Source organism: Alnus glutinosa, chromosome 12 (assembly GCF_958979055.1).
Source record: "Alnus glutinosa chromosome 12, dhAlnGlut1.1, whole genome shotgun sequence".
In the NCBI taxonomy this organism is placed as follows: domain Eukaryota; kingdom Viridiplantae; phylum Streptophyta; class Magnoliopsida; order Fagales; family Betulaceae; genus Alnus; species Alnus glutinosa.
The window spans coordinates 176,786-196,791 of NC_084897.1; the positions used below are offsets into that span (position 1 = coordinate 176,786).

The 20,006-nt window shown below is 37.0% G+C and overlaps 3 protein-coding genes across 4 annotated transcripts; 2 read left to right on the top strand and 1 right to left on the bottom strand.

Moving 5' to 3' along the window:
• The first annotated feature begins 1,619 nt into the window (after positions 1-1,619).
• On the top strand, positions 1,620-8,116 carry LOC133883036 (uncharacterized). Its single transcript, XM_062322215.1, has 7 exons — positions 1,620-1,877; positions 1,962-2,141; positions 2,225-2,407; positions 6,210-6,340; positions 6,710-6,878; positions 7,277-7,406; positions 7,532-8,116. The coding sequence occupies exons 1-7, from the start codon at positions 1,626-1,628 to the stop codon at positions 7,816-7,818; spliced, it is 1,332 nt and encodes a 443-aa protein (XP_062178199.1). The 5' UTR covers positions 1,620-1,625; the 3' UTR covers positions 7,819-8,116.
• A 343-nt stretch (positions 8,117-8,459) lies between these two features.
• Positions 8,460-11,638, top strand: LOC133851961 (putative pentatricopeptide repeat-containing protein At3g01580). Its single transcript, XM_062288598.1, has one exon. The coding sequence runs from the start codon at positions 8,529-8,531 to the stop codon at positions 10,866-10,868; it is 2,340 nt and encodes a 779-aa protein (XP_062144582.1). The 5' UTR covers positions 8,460-8,528; the 3' UTR covers positions 10,869-11,638.
• A 665-nt stretch (positions 11,639-12,303) lies between these two features.
• LOC133852065 (transcription factor PHYTOCHROME INTERACTING FACTOR-LIKE 15-like) lies at positions 12,304-15,548 on the bottom strand. 2 transcript variants are annotated; one of them, XM_062288735.1, is made up of 7 exons: positions 15,458-15,548; positions 15,209-15,276; positions 14,100-15,114; positions 13,903-14,004; positions 13,729-13,794; positions 13,504-13,569; positions 12,305-13,338 (listed from the first exon to the last, which is right to left on the bottom strand). In XM_062288735.1, exons 2-7 carry the CDS (start codon positions 15,265-15,267, stop codon positions 13,021-13,023), a joined length of 1,626 nt encoding a protein of 541 aa, XP_062144719.1. In that variant the 5' UTR covers positions 15,268-15,276; positions 15,458-15,548; the 3' UTR covers positions 12,305-13,020. The 2 variants fall into 2 exon arrangements, with proteins under 2 accessions (XP_062144720.1, XP_062144719.1); XM_062288736.1 differs by lacking the exon at positions 13,729-13,794 and having other exon boundaries at positions 12,304-13,338.
• Positions 15,549-20,006: the final 4,458 nt, after the last annotated feature.

The window sequence follows — 20,006 nt, forward strand, 5'->3', positions numbered from 1 at the left end:
CTAGCATTTTACTTTCTGTCATGGTGACAGGCCTTCAAATCTTGTGAGTTAGTCACCAAAGTGTAAAAATGTCAAAAATACAATGAACATAGAGAAGGGATTTAGCTCGAAATTATTATGACACTTTGACTTCAATAAGAAGGAACACGACATTACAAGAGGAGGATTATCAATGATCAAAAAGCCTTGTCGACTTAAAAAATGCTCATCTTGTCCCCCTTAAGTTTGAATAATTACATCCTCCCCCTTTTGATTTCTAGTGGGAAATGATTGTCAACTTTCATCACAGATTACATCATTAATTGACCTTCAACTTGAAAAAAGCTCTAATTACTCGACCCTTAAATGACCCTTAATTATTATATATTTTCCTTTCACAAATTCCTCAGATTCGGTTATTTTTCTCAACTTGTCTTATCAACAAATCATTCTACCTTGTAGTGTGTCAACATCCAACTGGACCTTTGCTTAACCAATTTCCATCAAAATTGTCGCATCAACCACCACTCCAGTCTCCTACAAAATTTGCTTATTTGCGATGACTGCAGCACTCGTCGTAATAATTATCTCGTTTTCGCCGCTAAAACCTACGTACTACCGATCAAAGAGAGAGACACTGGAAAACGAAAAGAATCCCCCCCCCCCCGCGAAACATGGAGCCACAGTTGGAATGCTCAAACGACGGAAAGAGCCGTTACAAGTTATTGCATCCGCAGTCGTTTGATTCTAGCACTCATTGTCTTGCTGTCGTCTATAGTGAGAGAGTTGAAAATCCGATTAATTGAAGTTAGTTATTTATAATATTTTCTGAATTTTGCGATAATTTCAGGGGCTGATCCATTTTTCTTGGCATCTCTTCCACCTCTTTGGTATTTGAAAATGATTAGTATAGTACGTCTCTCTTTTTTTTCTTTTTTTCTTTTATGCAAAATTACTAAATAATTTTTTTATATTCACAATTTTCTAACGTGTCTTAATTTTTCAATTCATATATTGCTAGCTAATCCATTTAATATTTCGTGTGATTTTGTCAATTGTAAGTAGGATTTTATCAATTTTAATTTTAAAAAAACTTAATTCTTTTTGCAAAAGCAATTGTATGTAACATGCATTGTCAATAAAATTTTATAAGTGATAGATGCTGATGTTGAAGTCTTGATGGTAGATTTCAGAGAGGGAGATTGAGAGTGTTTGTTAGATTTAGATTTTTAGATTTGTGTTTATGTATGTGTTTTTTTTTTTTTTTTTTTTTTTTTAACCAATACTACTATTTGGGCCTTATTTTACCGTGGGCCTTTTGGCGACAACTGGGCCTAAATTAAAGCAGTTTGATCTCTCGTGTATTTGCTAGTGTACTCAAAGGAAACTAAGCAAGACGCTTTTGAGCGGCGCAGAGGATGGTCTCAGCATGTCCTCACCGACAGTGATGCCAGGCTTCGTATTTGGGTCAACTTGGGTTTATTCTTCAAAAACCAAAAAACTGGTTGAAGTCCAAGCAAGCCCAATTAGTCGAAACTATGAAGCCCTATGGGCCTCTACTCTCTCAGACTCAAACCCCGGCGAGAAGCCCAATCACTTAAAATGGGAGTAGAAAGAGAGGAGGAGTTGGAAGAGAGCAGCGCAAAATGGAGAGCGGGACGGTGGGGGAATTCATAAGAACGGAGGTGGGCGACTGGGACGACGAAGCGGTGGGCACGGCCCGGTTCAAGGCATTTAGCGGACAGAAATGTGATTGGGAATCGAGATACGAATTCTGGAAGGTTCTGATTCTCAAAATTGCTCGCCGTTTCGGCCTTCTCGTCATCAGCCCTCTCGACGTGAAGAACAATTGGTTCAATCGCGGAGGCTTGACCCCTCTGTGCCTCGACCAGGTTTTGGTGAGATTACCCCTTCCCTCATTCCATATATATATATATGGTAATTTTGTATGCTAAATGATATGCTCCTGTTGGTCGGTTCAGATGGAAATGTACAATGAAGGGGAAATCGTACGAGTGGGCGATCTTTTGGACCCAACCAGTGGGTCACTGTCCCTTCTCTTGAGAAAGGTTGGACGAAACTTGATGCGTATTAGACCCACCTCCACACCATCCCTACAAGCTCTGTCACAAGATCACCTCGTACTCACCACACTCTTGAAGGTATTTGCATGTATTTCTTTCTGTTTCCATCTATAAACAGTTGGGCAGATGTATCAAAATGTTAGCTTTTTCAATTTTTCCAGGAAAAAGCCGTGCAAGTTGTGAAACACTTGTGTGAAAGTCACTGGACCTGTTCGTGCGTTGTAACTATGAGCAAGTTCCAGGACATTTGTGGAGGTCCGGAGGAAGCATCCGCGGTCTTGTCTCACCTGTCCGAAACCGGGAAAGCACGCTACCTCTCAGTCCATAAAAAGGAATTCCTTGAGGTACAGCATCTCCATGCTGCTTCTGTTGAATTTAGTGAACAGAACATCATGGTGAAATCATTGAGTATAATTTCTTTCTTACATTTTTCGTAGTTGTCCAAGTGGGTTATTGTAATGCCCCAGCACGTTAGAGTTAGGCACGTCAACAAATACTCTTGGAGGCGCAAAGCATCATAAGGTCACAAGAGCAAATACTAAAATGCTGAATTAAATGCATGTTAAGAAAATAGAATCAAATTAAAACTTTAGTAAACGTGGAAACGTTAGGACAAATAACATAAAAAAGCTAGTCACTAATGTTATTTCATGAGATGAACTCTAATGCTCTTCTAAGCCCCCATCCTGGCCTCCTAATGTATGCTGCTCATAACCTGAAAACAAAACATAAAAGTGATGACCCAAAAAAAGCTCGAGAAGAAAAAATATCCAACCGTAAATCAGTTGAGTTAAATTCATTTTCTTTAAAGCTGATTTTTTTTCATGAAAGCATAATGGAAACACTTTATTCTCATTAGAATGCTTAGATACTACTTATAGTAATCATTCTCATAATAAGGCCCAATGTACACTCTTACACCCCGTGTATTAGGGTTGCACGGTCCTTGTGATCATGGCAACACCTATGGCCGCAGATGTGCCCTCCCACCGATTAACCAAGGTCCACTCTATGTGGCTACATAACATGATTACTACCTTCAAACAAGCTTCCTTTTGTAGTTGCACGTCCATCTAAGCAACGGTATTGAGCTCATACAATTTTAACATCATGGGGCCAAAATTACCTCCTTCACATATGTGTCCTCATCATAATAATTTCTTACTCATTTTTTTACTTCTCATGAAACATCTTAGTGCTACGTATGAGAGGATTTTGCATCTTTATACTTTTCTATATTTAGAAATTTTCATAAATGAAAACCTTTCCTCAAATAGAGCTTTCCCAATTTGAGAACTTCCAAACTTAGTAACTTCCTTAAATATAACATCCTTCATTTAGAAACTTCATGACAGTGGAAGCTTTACCCATAAAAAAGATTGAGTGACTTTAGATAATTTTTCAAATTGAAAACTCTTTTATGAAAAACATTTCATGTAAAGCATTAGAGTATTATCACATAGGCATTTATATAAAGCAATAAAGGCATTTAATTTAAAAGCATGCAATGAAAGTACTTGAGAAGGGATAAGGGATCTAACTTACCTCGATAGTTTTTAGAGCACTAGCAGCAGCTTCCTTAAATCCTATTCCCTTCTCTTCCTTTCTCTACATGTAAGGAAAACTCCTAAAACCCCAACCATTTAAATATTCTTCAAATTATATGCTAGGGGAAAAAGAGATGAAAGATAAATTGTATAAACATTGTTTCAAATAAATGCTAAAGGAATGAGAGAGGAAAGAGAAGTTTTTCATATATTAAAATAATGTTAATGAACCACTTTTGCTTCCCTAGGGAACAACAAGTGAATTTGAAAGGAAGAGAAGCTATTGTGGATTGCATTTAAATAGGGAAACAAAAAGTGGTTTAGTTTTTTAAATTAAGGAAAAGTTTAAGGGAAACTGTTGCTAGTACTCTTAGAGTGTTACTTAGACTGCCTCAACCTTGACGTAACTCAGCCTTGTTAGAACCTTTGTAAAGATGCATTTAATGATTATGCATGGAATATGTTAATGCAACCTAGGGTTCCTAAGTCTTTACTACTTATCATCCAGCCTTATGATATACTTTTAAAGGAATTAGAGGTTACAAGCGATAACTTATGAGGGGTAGTAACTATAGACCCCGCTGCACTTACCGTCCAGATTTGTTCCTCATGAGGTTTCGCCCCTTTTCCCTCACTAGAATCCAACGAGACCTAAACCAAATCCATTCTAGCATCTAAGGCTACAACATATCCAAAAATCATTACATTCCGAGTAATAAACCCCAAGTTCTAAAATAATGCGTGTTCACCAAAATCCACGTTCTAATATGATAGTATGACCTTTGTTGCTTCAAAAGTTCATAATTAATTCACTTTGACTCCAATTGCATCAAACTAATTTTGTAACTTTTCGGACTCCTAGGACTAAATTTCCTTACTAAATTTGTAGAATCCCAATGATACTTGCCTACTCAAGTCTGTCGAAATATTAGGGGTGTGTTTGGTAAATGATTGTGTAACTTGTGTTGTGGTATTTTTATTTGAAGTAGTAAGGAGTGATTAATGTGATATAAAGTATAAAAAAGTTTGAGATTGTTTTATAGAAAAGTGAAAAAGTTTTGTTTTCTAGTGGTTTTTTTATTTGAATAGCAATAAAAAATTATTGATGTGATATAAAAAAGTGAAAAAAAAAAAAGAAAAAAAAAGAGGGAGAGAAGAAATGGTTGCCAAACATGCTCTTTCTGCTGCACAATTGAAACCATCCAGAGACTCATTTTATTGTTGAAAATTCATATTACCCTCTATCCGAGCCTATAAAATCACCAATTTAATGATGGAAGATCAATAAAATGTTAATAATAACTCCACCAAATTTCAAGACCTAACTCCAATCAGATATATCTCAGGAAATTGGGAAATACTCATTGGTCACTGATTTCTGCCAGTGCATTGACAGAACACTAACCCTAACTTTGGGAATTCGAAACTCATATCAAATAACCTCCAAAATGCATGAAATTTTGTACATCCTATTATATATCAAATAACATCCTCATGAATTTTGGGCATTTCCTATGCCCTTCACAAATTTTTCAATCTTCATCTCCGTTGTTGTCAACCCATAAATTCTAGGTTTATAGCAGCACCCAATTTTTATAACCCCTAAAATCATACCTAAAATTCTTTCCAAAATTAATCCCTTCGAATACTGAAAACCTAAGACATCATAGAACAATATTATTACGCTAACTTAATTTGAAATTCAGAATTCAAAATTAGGAAGATGAGTAGTGCAAAATTTTTCACTTATTACACTAACTAGTGCAAAAACTATACAATGCTGATACGTGTGATCCTTGTGTTCTTATAACACCTCAGTCTTATATTAGGAAGATGAGTAGCCTACATAGAGTGGGTGGTTTATAAAGATACTCATGTGTGCTAACTCCCACATTGCTTACATACTAGGTGAAACTGAGCTTTATAATTGGCTAGCGCTTTCCTTGGTCGTTACAATTTTATCTATTATGCGACCATCCAAATGTAAGTAAAACAACCATATTCACTCCTTAGGGCATAATCTTTCATGATGTGCACGTTTAAACACTAAAATCAATAAAGTTTTTGAAAGAAAAGAAAGAGTTGAAATACTTGCAAGAATTCTTTTAATCAAAGAGAGAACTTGATGAGGCTTGGCTCTTTGCAAAATTGTGTGATATGACAATGGTCGATTGGTAGGTGTTTTTGGTTCTTAAAATGTTTGGATGTATGAGAGGTTGAAAGAGAGATTGAGAAAAATAATGAAGAGGAGATGAGTTTTTTTTTTTTAATGGAAACACCCAAAACTGCCGTGTAGTGGGATAGTGAATAATGGGGTGTACATGGGTTTAGAAAGTGCCTTCAGAGTTGGAAGTTTATTTTTGATTTGGTGGCATGATTGTGGAGTTGAGAAGCAAAAAGGGAGGTTGACATTCACGTTGGTTTTTGGCTTTAGTTATAGGACTTTAAGACTTTGCTGTGGATGTACTTCAAGCCATGGGACTACATCACGAGGGTAAGTGGGTTTAAGGTAGAGGTGTTACAGTTATCTTCAGGTAAAGCATATGGGTCTTCCTACTTTCATCTCTGGGAGTGTAATTATTTGTAAAAACTTTTGCAGGGCATAAAAGTTTCCCTGTCACCAGCACCAGTTTCTAAGATTTCGAATTTGGATTATGATGTTCTACATTTGATTTGGACGACAGAGAGGCTTCAGCAACAACTTAATGTCATTGACCGACGTTATGAAATGTAACTACTACATCTCAACTGAACCGAACTGTCTTGCTTTAGGTCCAAGACATCATAGTCTATAGTTGATCTTAATTGATGTAGCAAATAACATTTGTAGTAGTTGGGGCATTGATAAGGGGGACAAAACATGAACTTCTGCATTACACATTTGGGCTGCCTGGGATTGTGCCAACTGGTTGAAAGTTTTGGTCCTCTTTTTCATTCAACTGCAATAGATTGGAAGAGCTAGGGTTGCTGGCCATAGGCTTGGTAGAATAAAATTGATTAAATTGCTACATCCTCATCCTATAAATGTGAGCAGCTGTTGTAATGTGGAACATGAGACCGGTGATACTTGTCTCATGGATTGTTTCATTTCCTGTACAGGTCAAGAAAATCAGCATTAGCTTCCTTGAGTTCTGGGAACAAGAAAGCGGCACTTCGGCATGCAAGGGAGTTAAAACTAGCCACTGAGGCTAGAGAAAAATGTATATCACTTTTGAGCAGAGTGGAGGAAGTCCTTAGTGTTATTGCAAATGCTGAATCCACAAAAAAGGTAAAATTCATTAAAAAAAGACTTTTGTTTTGCTTCAGCTGCTTCTTTAAATTGTGCTGATGGTGTAAATAGAACATAAAGGAGCTTAAGTCATGCAAGAGCTGACAAAGCCGACATGGTTTTCATTTTTGAACTTGATGAGTTTGGTTCCATCAAATGACGTAGCGACCTCTCAAAGTTTTAAGCTGCAGAAAATCAATTGGCTCTATTTGTTAATGTGTTTTGAAGTGTGTTTTTTGTTTTTAGTTTGAAAAGGTTTTCTAATGTGACATAAAGGTGAAAACTGTTTTTGTGTTTTTAGGAGTGTATTGTTGTTTGTTAATATTTTTGTTTTGAGAAGAGAAAACAATAGACAGAACACAAATTTTAACAAACGGAACCTTGTCTCCTGTTGGCAGGTCTCTGAAGCCATCCTGATTGGAGCTCAAGCAGTAAAGGACAATAGGATGAGCGTGGAGGAAGTTGAGTTTTGTCTACAAGAACTTGAGGAGAGCATTGAGTCACAAAAGCAAGTTGATAAAGCTCTTGGTACGTTTAAATCTGTTTAAGTTGTAGCTGATTCCAAATAGTTGGGTTTAAAGCATAGCATCTAGGCTGTAGGCACTCTTGTTACTTTGACTCTTATCTAAATTGGGTCTATCTGGATGTTGTAGAGTCAACTCCATCGTACACTGATGATATTGAAGATGAAGACATTGAAGAAGAATTCAAAAAATTGGAGTTGGAAGTTGGAAGTGGAAACCTTCAAGTTCCGAGCTCCAAAGTCGGGGTTGATAGTGCAGCAGGACAAGCAGAGGCTTTAGAGTCTGCTGAATCTTTGAGCGCTGCAATGTCAAATCTCAAGCTTACAGATAATTCCCCCAGGGAGTCGGCAATTAAGAATAGTATGGTACCAATGAGAAAAAATACATCAACAAATGCTGAGCTTGAAGCTGCTTAGTCTATTCTTTTCGTTTACCAGAGTCTTATTCTGATGAATTTTCTCGTACTTCTGTCAAGCGGTCAATCATTGGATTGGTTGGTGTTTATTTTTTTAATATATATATATATATATATATATATATAATTTTTTTTTTTAAATGTAGTTAATGTATATAACAGTCCAACGTTCTTTTGTGCTACTGAATGTGTGTATGTATCCCAATTAAGGAAGTTGTCATGGGTATAACTTTCTACTGTCATGGATGATGGACCATTCTTTCAATTGTTTTTGCTTGAACGATCGGTTGTTTCCCACAGATTTGTTAATTTACAGGAGTAGCACATAAGCAAGATTAAAAGCGTCACCGTCATCTAAAACCTATTTGATGAGAAATTCCGGAAAGTCAAAAGCTTGAGGCGGATGTAAAGTACTGTTTTTGCAATACAGTACAAATCTAACATGGGCGAAATTAACACCTTGATTTAAACAGAAGCCACATTATGCGAGTAGATTGTACGTGATGCCTTTCTTTTTCTTGTAGGAAAGCCATGATTTAAACAGAAAAAAGTGCAAAAAGTACTGGATACGAGGAAAATATCATTGGGGTTGAACTGACGGCGGGTTGACCTCCAAGCATCCTACTATAAATAAAAGAAATGGAATCTAACCGCGGTCTTGCGCTCGATGGGATGCCATGAAAGTTGAAAGAAAGCGTGCACAAGTAGAACATGCTGTCCATAGCGAGGCTGTCAGTAAGCAGAGAAACTGTCTTTGTCCAACGACCGGTTCAAGCGCCAATATCACTTGTACTTCTCAACAAACTCACTTCAACTGTCCCCCCAAACCCACCTCCCAAGCTCATAGGCCCAACCAACCAAATCATCCAATTCGCTCCTACGCACCACCAAGACACCATGCCATCTTCACAACTCTTCAATCATCGAAACCTCTTCTCTCAACTCAAATCACCACCCCATCTTTTTGAAGCCAGAAGATTGCATGCTCTTCTCGTTGTTAATGGTTTCTTCCACCCCGCTAGTACTGATAGAGTGTTCGGTTCACAGCTTGTCAACATCTATGTCAACTTTGGCTGCTTCCAGGGAGCACTTCTTGTCTTTGACAAACTACCCCAGAAGAGTAATATTGCTTGGAATGCAATACTTAGAGGTTTGGTCGATAGGGGTCAGTTTTCTGATGCAATTCAGTTCTATCACTTGATGCTTAGTCAAGGCATAGCCCCTGATAATTTTACGTACCCACTTGTTCTTAAGGCTTGTTCTGGTTTATCTGCACTTGAAGAAGGAAGGAGGGTCCTAGAGTATATCCAATTCAATGAGACCCGCCATAATATACAGCGGAATATTTATGTTGACTGTGCTTTGATTGACATGTTTGCCAAGTGCGGCAGCTTAAACGAGGCACGGTGGTTGTTTGAAGAAATGCCCAGAAAGGATTTAGCTTCTTGGAGTGCAATAACATGTGGGAGTGTGCATAATGGGGAGTGGCTTGAGGCCTTGCGTCTGTTCAAAAGAATGAGATTAGTAGGGATATGGCCTGATTCAGTGATTGTGGCAGCTGTTCTTCCAGCATGTGGCAGACTGGAAACTAGGCATACGGGGATGGCTATGCATGGATGTGCTATAAGGAGCGGTTTTGAGAGTGATTTGTTTGTTTCAAATGCTTTGGTAGATATGTACTGTAAATGTGGAGACACCCATGATGCCAACTGTATATTCTGCAAAATGGAGTACCGGGATGCTGTCTCTTGGGGTACCTTGATCGCTGGTTATGCACAGAATTGCCTGTACCGTGAGAGTTTCGAACTTTATCTTGAGATGAAGAGTGCGGGCTTAAGAGCAAATGCAATAACTGCAGCAAGTACTCTTCCTGGATTGGCCAACCTCAAATTGTTAAAACAGGGAAAGGAGATGCACGGTTATATCCTAAAACAAGGGTTTGAATCTGATGCTGTTGTGGGGAGTTCATTAATTGACATGTACACTAAATGTGGGTCAATGAGAGAAGCAAAGCACATTTTTCAGATGATGTCCGAGAGGGACATCTCAATATGGAACTCATTGATTGTAGGCTATGTTTCACATGGTGATACTGATTCAGCACTAAGGATATTTCGACAAATCTGGAAAACCAGACAGCTGAGACCAAATTCTATTACCCTAGTTAGCATTCTTCCTTTATGCACCAAAATGGGCACTTTTACGCAGGGAAAAGAAATTCATGGCTATGCAACAAAAAGCAGTCTCGTTGCAGTAGTTTCTGTTGGAAATTCTCTGATTGATGTGTACTGCAAATGTGGGTACCTAGAACTCGGAATAAAGGTCTTTAATCAGATGATGGTAAAGAATATTGTGACTTATAACACAGTAATATCTGCTCATGGAATTCATGGACTTGGAGAAGAGGCTTTTTCATTTTTTGAGCAAATGAAGGAGGAAAGAATTAGGCCCAACAAAGTCTCTTTTATAGCACTCTTGTCAGCTTGTAGTCATGCAGGTCTAATTGACAAGGGTTGGTTATTATATAATTCTATTATGGCTGATTACCGTATCCAGCCAGAAATGGAACATTATTGTTGCATGGTTGACCTTCTTGGTAGAGCAGGAAACCTTGATGATGCCTTGAATTTTATCAAAAGAATGCCTGTGGAACCGGACATAAATGTTTTGGGAAGCTTACTCGGTGCTTGCAGAGTTCATAACAAGTTGGAGCTCGCTGAGCTTCTTGGGAAGCACATTCTCCAGAAAAATCTGAAAGATTCAGGCTACTATGTTCTTTTAGCCAATATATATGCCTCCACTAAGAGATGGAAGGATGTGTCAGAGGTCAGAAGAGTAATAAAAGAGAAGGGCTTGATGAAGAAACCTGGAAGTAGCTGGATACAGTTAGGTAGTTGTATTCACGTTTTTCATTCTAGAGGCATAATGCATCCACAGCTAAATAAGATCCAAGAGATTCTGAAGAGATTATTGTTTGAGATGAAGGTTGAAGGGTATATGCCGGACCAAAGTTTCTTTTCCCTTGATCTTGCAATAGATGCTGATGAGTGACAATAATCAATATTGCAATTGGCATTAGTGAAAAACGGGTTTCTGGCTGAACAAGGTACATTTGAGAATGAGGCTGTGGTGGAGCATGAATTATTGGACCACCCTATTTCAAGTATATTAGATGGAATCAACTTTTGGGTAGGTGGACCATGCACTGGGATGCGTGATTTTTCTTTTTCCATCAACATTGATGAGGTGCAGATAGAAATATGTCTTTTTCAGCACAATTCATTATTGGACCACCCTAGTATTAGTCTATTAGAGGAGTTATAAACCTAGCTTGCAAAACCCTAAACCCTTTTACACCAACTGCAAGTTCTCCTCGTGGGTACGTCAATGCCCCCATCTGTTTGAGTGTTTCATTCCAAAATTCTCTCATGTTGGCAAGAACCAAGAACCCTGCAGATATTTTCTTCACTGCAGTGAAGGGAAGCAATCGTCTCTGTTAGAAACAAGTGCCAGATCCAAGTTTTGAAAATAGTTCGTACCATTCAACCATGAATGCTTCAACTGATAAGAACCTGCGTTGTCGAAGTGACTTTTAGGTCTTTGGGAACATCTGATGAAATTGAATATAGCTGGACGACCATGCTGTTTGAGAGAATAATCACCATCAAGGAATCCCCTCCTCCTCAACTAATAAGACAATGGACTGTTATTTAGGACCTAGCTAGCATGTTTTAATCATTTCTTTGCACCAATTTTATTTTCTTTCTAGACACAAGGAGTAATGTTAAGTATCACACTACTATGTCACTACTATTTCGTTATGTCAACGTGGCATTGTCAATCCACAATTATTTTTTTATTTTTTTTAACAAGAGCTGATTTAAGAGTGAATTATCAATGTCACGTCAGTATAGTAGGATATTAGTGAAATGACGGTGCAGAATATAGCATTACTCTAGGATGAATATGTGGGAGAAAAACTAGTAAACATTGAAAGTAAGAAAAAGAATCAATGAAAACCAGTCTTTAGATAAACATTTGTAAGAAAAAGAATCATTGATTAATTTTCTTTGCCACATCATCTCAGTTGTATAATAGTCGTATAACAGTTTACTAAATAATATTACTCTTATCTGAAAAGTTGCTTAATTTTGCACATCTATACTCTTCATCTATATTCTTCATGAAACTGAGAGAGGAAGGAAGAATGCAAGCAATGGATACAAGCATCCTAGCGTACATAGCTCGAGAACCCGACACAAACTTAACATGAAATTAGTGTATTAGGGTTAAGGGGTATAACCTGTTTAATTAAATGAGTCGAGTTAAAGTTGACATACATAATTTTATACTCATACCTCGACACAACCCTAATCCGAATCTGATACGCGACATTAAGGCTGTCAATTTTTTACATGACCTGGGAACCTAATACAAACTCAACACGAAATTAGTAGTTTAGGGTAGGTAGATTTGACCCGTTTGATTAAATTAACTGAATTAAGGTTGATCTATATATATATATAGTCTTTCAACACGTAGCATTAAATTGCCAGCCCTTTGTAAAACTCACAATCTCCAACAAACACCACTCCACCAATCTCTGGATCCTGCGCTGCAGCTGCTCTATTCGTCTCAAAAGAGAATAGCTAGCCTTCTGGCTGAAGTTAAACAATCCGGGCAAAGCCAAAACCTACTCCTAACAAATTGCTGGTTGCGAGATCGAGATATATGCTCAAATTCCATGCTTTTGCTACGGTTGAGCGACAAAACACACAAATAAAAGCAGTCTCAAGAAAAGAAGAACCAAGACGAGATTACAGGAAATGAGCAAAACCAACTCTGCTTTCATTTCCTTTCTTTGAATTTAGCGCTTGTTGTTGTAAGAGATAGCAACAACACATATGATCATGGCCGTGATCGGTTAAAGATCACTGCCATCTAACCAATTGGATTCCAATTAACCAATCAAGCTACTTGCCCTTTTGCAGATCTTGGGAGAGAGTACTAATCTAATCATTTCAATGTTTATTTGAAATTCTGTTCTATACTTCATATTCACTTCCCTCAACTGGTTGGGGTGCATATCCTGCCGCGCCGCAGCCTCCCTTTCATACATAAAAGGGAAAGGAAAAAAAAAAAATGCTACCTGAATTGATTGGTGTTTGGATCTTTGAGCATTATGTGTTTGCAATATTCTTCATCATTTCTGATTGGAATCGTACTGATTAATGTTCCGTAAGGGGGGCGGCTCAGCTCCATGGATGCCGGGCGCCGCAACTGATTGTGTAGATGGCATTCCAACAAAAGGAACGAAGGGCGGATGTGAAACTGACATGGGAAATCCAAGCATTTGAAATCTGGTTCCTGTGATCCCAGGCAGGTCTGAGGTAGGGAACTGTCCTGGGTTGCAACCCATGGGAGAGAAATGTGTCAAATGCAGTGGTGCACACATGATATTTTGCATCGTAGTAGGTAACATCATTGGCGGTATACAAAGGCCACTTCCCATTGACATAATCTGCATCGACCAAGACAAAAGCTAAGATCGGTCAAGATCTAGTTTTAAGTGTTTTATAAGAAGAGAGAAAATGAAGTCAGATTTTGATGATTAATTAAAAAAACTACTACACCGCGGAGGCAATAGTATTTTTATTGCACTTAAGCCTAATCCAACAAAATTTACCAGTAGTTGAAGCTGAAGGGTTTTCAAATACTCAATGGCCTCATCCAGCATTGAAGCTTTATCCACCTTCGAGACACATAAACCAGATATAATTAAGCAACATTTCAAAGAAAAACAACTTAGAAACTTAATTATAATGAAAAAAAGTGAATTGAACGGTCAGTTTGTCTGATGGTACAAGGCTACTGGGAAAGCTTTCAGTTGAATTTTAATGGAGATGCCAACCTTGTTGCAATTAGGTATGAGCTCTTTTAAAGCACGCATCTTTTTGTTAATTTTAACTCTTCGTCTCTGCAGATTATCACCATAAATATATAGTTAGACATAATCGATCTCCGATCCTACTTTTTCTTTCTTTTTTGGTGTACGTGTGTGTTTGTTCTTACTGGCGTCGCTCACCCTTTCAGACAAATTATGAACTTGGGCAGTTCGACTTCTCTTGGCACTTGTACCTCCACGAACAAACGCTTGTTTTATCAAACCCTGAGGCTCTTCACCGTTCTGCAGTAAATCAAGTTGGAGTTCTTAAAAGCCTTGAAGACAAGTACTGTGGATAGAAAGGAATCATAAATCGGGGGAGGGGGAGTGACTTTTACCCTTGTAAAATCTTCGCTGCGATATTCCGACGACTCAGTGTCCTCATATGTCCTCCTAAAAGAATATGTTGGGTCATTCGAAGCTCCAAGCGAGCGTACTGAAGAAGATGCAACGGCCGGCTCAGCAAACTTGTTGATATTGGGTACTTTTCCAGCTTCTGTATTTGCTTGTTGATCGCTAGATTTATGATTCATATGGCCAAAAGCTTCAGGGAGTGACTCCTTGATCTCCCCAACAGATGGTATTAGGTCTGCTTGTGGTTGATTCTGAAGAGCTGTGGCACTTTTTGAAACAGTAGTAGCTGGTTCAATCACCGTTGGCTCAACTGTGTTGCTCTCATATTTGCTACCTTTAAACTCCTGATCATCAACTCTTGTTGAAACCACTGTACCATATGTCGGCCTTGTTACATTACTGCTCTGACTATTTGCTTTGAAAACAGCCGCAGGTCTTAAGTTGGAGAAATTCACTGCCCGAGTCTTTTTATCAGGGTGTGAACCACGCTGATCCAGCAAGCTCGATGTGTGCAGTTCACTCACTGACACTTGGGTCTCGCTTGAATTCAGTCTCGGTGATCTCATGAGCGAATCTGATGGGTCAAGTTGACGACTCCTAGGTCTGTCATGTTCTAGAACCGTCTGGGAATCTGTGGGATGCTCATCATCATCATCATCATCATCACTCTTACTCTTTCTCTTACTGCCGTCCAAATTGAATCGATACAATTCGGGAAAAGAGTGAAGATCAGAATTGTTATTGGTAAAGTTGAGATCAGAATCCCTGTGACCCATGAAACCTGAGAAAGTGGAGTCATTCGAAATCGAACACACGGTTTCTAACCTTGCTCTCTTTGTATGCATGTTTCCTCCATTTTCTGCCTGAGCAACGGAAGGGTACAAAGAAGAAGCACTAGTCGTACGACTGCATGAATGACCCTTTTGAGTTCTACCGGATATACCTCGCATAAGAATCTGACCATTTTCCCACACCAGCTCCGCAAAGTCATCCTCATGCCTGCATAGGAGAGCCGTTAGAATTAAATTATTTCACATGAAAAGAAAAAGGCATATATATGTAAAGAGCTAGAAATTAATAAACGACATATTACATAGAAGCTAGAGTAGCCAAACTGCTCCTCATCCTTGGTCGTGTAATTGATTCAAGCATCTCCTCGATCTGCCGGCCATTGAACGATTAATTGTTGAAACATGTATATATATATACACACACACACACTAACTATAAAGGAAACACATTCAGGAATCAGCCAGTAGTACTGCACTAAGATTATATATCCATTTTTGTTTGTTTGCATTTATTTAGTATAACGGAGAAACCTTTTATTTAATTCCCTTACCAGTTACCGCAACTCCTCCTTCGTTGCGTTTCTTTTCTTTGTTGGTTAAAGAAGCAGGAGAAGGCCTAAGGTAGAGAGAGTCCTGAATTAGTCCACCAAATTAAAAGTAGAGTTCCACGTTGGCTTTGATTTATAGGACAGGACATCTCCACGACGTTCGTATGCTCGCAAAGCTTCACCACTCCAATCCTAGTAGTCCACGATTCGATCTCCTCTATCTTGACGCCATTTAAACGGATAATGATTCTTTACTATTATCTCCTTTAATTTAAAAAAATTTGAACAAATAATTGTGAGATATTATTTATGATGTCTACATGATCGGATAAGTGATTGAACAGTCTAATTTTTATTTTATCAGGTGAGTTTCATAAATTATCTCTCACAATCTGTTTAAATTATCACAAATTTAGACAAATAATTATAAAAGTATTTTATGATAGAGAAATGATTCTTTACCACCTAAATATACAACTTTTCACCACCTTGTCTATGTGGCAAAGTGGTCCCCCACTTTATTTTATTTTTTAAAAATAAAAAAAACTCTAAAGTTAGTAAGGGACCACCTTGCCACATAGACAAGGTGGTGAAAAGTTGTATATTTAGGTGGTAGTGAATCATTACTCTTTATGATATATAAAAGTAAAAAAGAAAATGTCCATTTTAAAAACCATTATTCTAATTTATAAAGTAGGATTGGGTGCATGTCTAAAACAATCATTTTCATTCATGCATGATTAATGTTAATAGTGACTGGCGACGATTTTCTTGTTAATTTTGCTAATGGGATCAGCTAAAACAAAATTTAAAGGTCCAAAATAGTGGATAACAGATTAAGAAATATTTGGTTTCATTTTTTTACATATCTCTTATCTATTTCTGTATAAGAAATGTTTAAATCTACTATTGAATCTATTAGACTACACATGAATTTCACAGATTCAATGATATATTTGTAAAAAAGATATATAAATTTACTATTGAATATATGGGAACACACTCCAACTCCTCTACTTAGGCTACAACTCGGTTTCATGTTTATACCCAACATCTAGATCGATCGACTCGATCGGGTCAAACCCACCAACCAAAAGAATTCTACATCAACGCATTGACAATATTTGATGAATGTACCATATAGCAAATCATGCAATCCAAATGTGACATCCTCCACGTCCTCAATGGCTCAACAATCATAAACTTAGAGGAGGAAACGGCAACAACAAAAAGCCCTTTGACAGCGTGTTGGGAATGTTGGCCACACATTCTCGCCGCTAAATCGACGGCTCCACCTAGACTGCGATCAAGTCTGGGTGGTGTCTAGTGACATAAGCGCCTCCTCTGATATAGGGCAAGAATTTCATCTTGTTTCAAAAATGCTCTTATTACTGAGGGGGCCCCACTTGACATCGGGATTGTTAACAAACGGGCTTATTCAGGAACAATCTTACCGTCGAACAAAAAGCTTTACCAGATGGCTCTTAGCAAGACGTGACGAAAATGTTTTACTGTCAGAACCAAGCATTAGGTTTTGACGAGTAAACTACTTTAAGCGGGACATTCTATATCGTCGACATCAAGTGTACATGAGAACAACTAATATCTGGCAGTGGAAGTACAAAGTGAAATGGCTACCAACTGGGTCGATGAAGAGTGAGAAACAATTTATGGGCATGAGAGGGAAATTATCGGCGAGACTTTTAGTACCGCCAATAATTAATTAATTGGTCTATGATGTGACGACGAGATTGATTCTTTTACATCCATAACATATATCATATTAATATACCAAATCAAGAAGATTTAAGTAAGAAAGGAAATGGACAACTACCAGATGTCGTTCAAGAAGGAAAGAAGAAACTATTGACATATTGTGATTTGGAAGATATTTTACATAATAACTTTTACTAAATTTCTTGATTCCCTTTCTAGAAGATTCTGATATTTAGATTGACGTAGTTGTCAAGAATTATCTTAGTTATTATATTTTCCCCTTGTTGTTTATTTCATTTCTTAGAAAATTTTACTCTTTAGTAGCTTTAGGATCTTTTCATATTTCGGCTTATGTAACTACCAAGTATTTCCATAGTTTGTTTCTTTTGTTTTATTTTCATTCCTAGAATATTTTATCCTTTTGTAGTTTTAGGATTTCATTATAAATTAGGAGCAATTGTAATAGAATAAACAGTTCAATTTTTGCCATCAATAATATTATCAATTTTCTCTATCAACGTGAGTTGATTTTGTGCATTGAGAACTGATGTGGTCTTTTGTTTATCAAAATATATCAATAATAAAATTACCACTCACAATAGTACGAATCTTTGTAGGATAGGGATATATTGAGGGTGTCGAACCTCAATGACTGCATAAGTGTTACTATCAAACTTTTCGAAATTAAATATAACTTAATTTAAAAGATGTTTGATTTGATTTTTGTTTTCTAAAAATAAATACATAAATGTAAAGAGAATAGGGATGAGAGAAAGAATATGAGGTTGATTTCACCACTCACCATATAACAATGGTTAATCATATATTAATAAGGAAAATTCATACTATGCATGATATAAGGCTCGTCTCACTCGAGTAGTCAAGAAAATACCATCATTAAATAATAAGTATAACCCATTTTTGGTTGGTATGGACCGTCCACCTAATCACTAAGATGCGATACAACTCGTCTTCCTTAAGTATGGATTAGCTACGTCTTTAATAGGATACACACAATTAATGGAATAGTATAATCCATCTTCGGTTGGTACGAACTATCTATTTAAATTACACTAAACTAAGGTGTAGTACAATTCGTCTTCCCTAGGCATGGCCTATCTAACCCTCTTGATCATATATCAATTAAAACCGTTGTATAACAATCATTCACATAATCACAGAAAATATGAAGGATTGAGTTCAATCAATATAAAAGACTTTCTAAGACAAGATAAGAAATTCATAATGATTGAATATAAACATTAAGATTAATTCTCACAGTTATACAACCATTATGCATATAGAAAATCCTAAATTAAAATACAAGTAAACCATTTTTGCTTGGAAAAGGCTACATGAACACCCTATTACGAATTTAGCCGCTCATTGTGGTGCTATGATGGCCTCATATCATGTTCTTCTCCTCTTCAACTTGTCAAGCCTCCAAAAAAAAATTTCTGTCTAAAGCTAAGCAAACATTCTTTTGAAGCTTAGCGATCTATTTATATGTAGCAAACAAGCCCCAGAAGCCTTAGAAATCCAGAAAAATCGTATTTGAGTCTTTTAATCAAATTAGGAAGCAATCCTAGTACAAATCAGAATAAGATTCATTCAGATTTGCGGTCATTTATTGCGGGATAATTTTGACATAGTAAACATCCGAATTAGAAAAATCATATTTCACAATAATTTGTATTATTTTTTATTAGCTTTCCAACGCCACCAATTTCATTGCAATCTGAGACTTGAGCATAAAGTTATGATCAAAATATTGAGACGTGTGTAGAATTCAAATTTGAATCCAATCCGATTTTGACTCTTATTGGATAAATTTTGATTTAATCATTTCCTTAATTTGACTAAACTTAACCACATCTTCTAGTTCTTCTATTTTGATTGGTTAAGCTTAACCATATCTTCTAGGTCTTCTCAAAGTGTGTTTTAAGCCCAAAATCAGTGAAATTAATTGCATGTTTATTTAAAACCTGAAAACAATAAAACAACACAAAATCAAACAAATAACAATGTTAAGGAATTAACATATGCAAGTTAAGAAGATCGAATGTTGGTGCTTATCAAGAATACAATTTTTCTTTCATGTTTATCGCTTCTTCGCTACGTCATCCTCTTTGACCTCAACGGCCAACGGCGGCAATAAGTAGGAGGTAAGGCATTAAGAACTCTTAATCTCTTATTATTTTTCAGTTTTGTACTAAAAATTTTCTACTGACTTGAGAATGGAAGCCTACTCCAAGAAAAGCATACTACATAGCCAAAATCTAATAAGTAGGAGTTAAGGCCTCCTATGATTTTTCAATTTTTTACTAAAAATAAAAATTAGTGACTTAAACATGGAAATTTCTATTTGTTGGCCTTCACAGCTGCTTGGAATATGAGAATGGGAACAATCAACAAAGAGTTTGAGATATAATACATTACCACCCCAAAATATTATTATTGACTATCTTTGTTCACGTAACAACTATTATTTTTATTTATTTTTTTATTTTTTAGAAACAAAACCTTAAAATTAGCTAGATTACCACTTTGTCACAAGGACAAAATGGTCCAGAGTTTTTGAAGTCGTAAAAAATCATATCTTAAAGGGATTAGAGGTTTGTCACAATCCGCACAAGGCAGTTAGGCACTGAAAGGAGCCCTGATATCCCGTAGTGCTCTACAGTATCCTAAAATCATCCATATTCTTTTAGTTTTCCCTCTTTCCCACTACTCTACAGACTACAACCACCGCCAAGGAAAGGAAATTAAGGAATGACAGAGACATGACATGTTTGTCGTTTTCACTATCTCTTTGAAGTTGAGCAAAGACTGCGAG